The sequence below is a fragment of the Salvelinus sp. IW2-2015 genome, linkage group LG36 (genome assembly GCF_002910315.2).
Source record: "Salvelinus sp. IW2-2015 linkage group LG36, ASM291031v2, whole genome shotgun sequence".
In the NCBI taxonomy this organism is placed as follows: Eukaryota; Metazoa; Chordata; class Actinopteri; order Salmoniformes; family Salmonidae; genus Salvelinus; species Salvelinus sp. IW2-2015.
In genome coordinates this window covers 35,513,881-35,516,349 of record NC_036875.1, presented here as the reverse complement: position 1 = coordinate 35,516,349, position 2,469 = coordinate 35,513,881, and the positions used below count along the sequence as shown (strand labels likewise).

Below are 2,469 nucleotides of genomic sequence, written 5' to 3'. Positions count from 1 at the left end.
GCCCTCAGTAATGATGTGAGTTTGCTACTGAGCAAAGAGGGGAACAGAACAGGTAGTTACAGTAACATGGGGAAGGACAGAGGCCCTATGAGTGTGACGTTGTTGTGGATCCTGGTATGGATATCAGCATACGGTCAAGGATTCTCAGCTGAAGGTGAGTAACGGGTTTCTGGTTGAATTATCAAGATCATTTTTGAGTGTAAAATAAAAAATTCTCCATTTAAAGTTTGTCATACAAGTACAATGATAAAGCTATCGAAGAGTCATTGGAGAACGAGGGGAGGGGGTGTTCTGCTGTAGCCTTTAATAGAGAAAGGTGAATTATATTATAGAGATATTTTGTTGCTTTTTATTGTATCATTTTGACACATTTCTACTCTCCACAGTATTGTCAAAGAACATATTTTTCCTTGCCGAGTCCAGAGAAAAAGTCACTGTCCCAGTTTCCCCTGTGGTTCTACAAGGGACAGAGCACCAATACCAATGGATATGGACCTCACATAACGGCAGACACTCAAACACCACAATAGCCAATATAATTTCATCCACTTGGGAATCTGTATCGAACACATTGGGTTTTTCAAAAGGCAGAGGATATGATCTTTCCATGACGGCAAACTTTGGAAATGCTGGAGAGTTTGTGTTCATGCAAACCAAACCATCTTCAGTTACTGTGATGAGGTTTCAGGTGTTTGCTTTCAAAGGTATTGTGTTTCAATATGTTTATTGTCACTTTTTCAAAATCAGAATTGGAGTCAAACACAAGCATGTTTCTTTTGTGTTTGATGTCACTAAAAACACGTACTGGATATGCCAACAAGGATGTTTGATTTGTAAATGTTAACCAAATCTTTTGTTTGCAGTTACACCTTATGATTGGCCTTCATTTCGTCTGGGTTCTGATGTGAGTTTTAGTTGTGAGCTGTCCAGCCTACCAGAAGGGACCACACTTCAGTGGGAAAGAGAAGGAGATCCCACTTCTAACACCACGTTGTTCTACAACAACACTGTCCACATGGTCATCCATAGTGTTGATCAGAGCAGTAAGGGGAGATGCAACTGTGCTCTCAGACAGAATGGAACACTGTTATATGGAGTTTATAATACCTTGAATGTTCAGAGAAGTAAGTTAGCTAGATTCATGGATATTAACAGTAATATATTAATTAATTAACAGTAACTGCAGGTTCACTCATCATGTGTAGATTAACTTGATTGTTGTAGATATTCTTCTTCATAGTATTTTCCCACAATGTAATTTTTTTCCCAGGCACATTCAACATGCCAGTAACTTTGTTCAGAGAGAGCAGCAACAGCAGTGAGGTGGAGATGATGTGCAGGTATTCATACGGGTACAGAAAAGCCTCCTGGACCAAGGCCTCATCTCRAGTGGAAGCACCTGCGACTCTGACATCAGATAATAGACTAGAAATTGACCGGTTCTCATCTCCCACGTTCAACCAGCAAGATTTCCCCCTYAGACTTTCACCAGTGGCATTTGAGGATGGAGGAGTGTTCAGATGTCATTTTAATAACAACCTTATGTCTTATGTTCAACTCACAACCATTCAAGGTAACTTTGCTTTTGTCTTTTAACAATGTTCAATGAGAGAACAAACACTCTCTGCTCAAGTAGCCTAATGTTGGTTCTCTGATTGTCAACCACAAAATGACATGTTTCATTAACCAGATATATACTAGACCTACATTATTATTGTTATTATTACGGTATTCTGTTCTTTCAGAGGGGAACGTTCAGTTATGTTTTCTMTTCTCTGGCCCAGTCTCTGCATCTAGAGGGCCCCCTGGTGGCCAGTCGGTGGTGCTGAAGTGTGAGGTGTCGGAGGTGAACGGTGACCCTGTGACCCTGGCCTGGCTGAGGATGGAGGGGAGGACGGGGCTAGTGGTCAAACAGGACATCCTTACAGAGAGTCAACCCAACTGGACACTCAGTGTGACCCTGCCCAGCCTCCATAAGGACCAGCTGGACTGGCAGTGTGTGGTGTTCAGAGAGGACATGCTCAGAGRGAGTGTTACCCTCAGACTCTGTGATGCTGGTGGAAGATCTGGGTTACCAGGCCTAGTGTTACCATCACCTCTGAAAGGTTACTAATGACGATAGTTGATTATAGTAGGTCACAGTAGATCACATCCTCTGAATGAATAGATTCAGTGAGACATCATGATCATCATAAACAATACCAAACAAGTAACCAAATCAATGTCTCTACATTGCCGTTTGCCCCCCAATTAACTGTGATGCCTTTGGAGTCATAGSAAAAGTCATAGTAAGTCCTCAGCTGTCTCATTTTTAGCATGTTCTCTTTCATACTCGGTTTCCAACAGACTACACCTTGCAGATTTCGATCATTGTGGCCTGTACAGCGTTGGTTGTTGCCGGGATACTGATTGGTGCTCTGGTGTTCCACCTGAAGAGGAAGAAGACAGACCCAGGTAAAGACTGGTAAT

General features: G+C 42.1%; 1 protein-coding gene across 1 annotated transcript; it reads left to right on the top strand.

Moving 5' to 3' along the window:
- On the top strand, positions 1–2,194 carry LOC111959865 (uncharacterized). Its single transcript, XM_023981700.1, has 5 exons — positions 1–154; positions 387–704; positions 864–1,124; positions 1,271–1,573; positions 1,785–2,194. The coding sequence occupies exons 1-5, from the start codon at positions 67–69 to the stop codon at positions 2,111–2,113; spliced, it is 1,299 nt and encodes a 432-aa protein (XP_023837468.1). The 5' UTR covers positions 1–66; the 3' UTR covers positions 2,114–2,194.
- Positions 2,195–2,469: the final 275 nt, after the last annotated feature.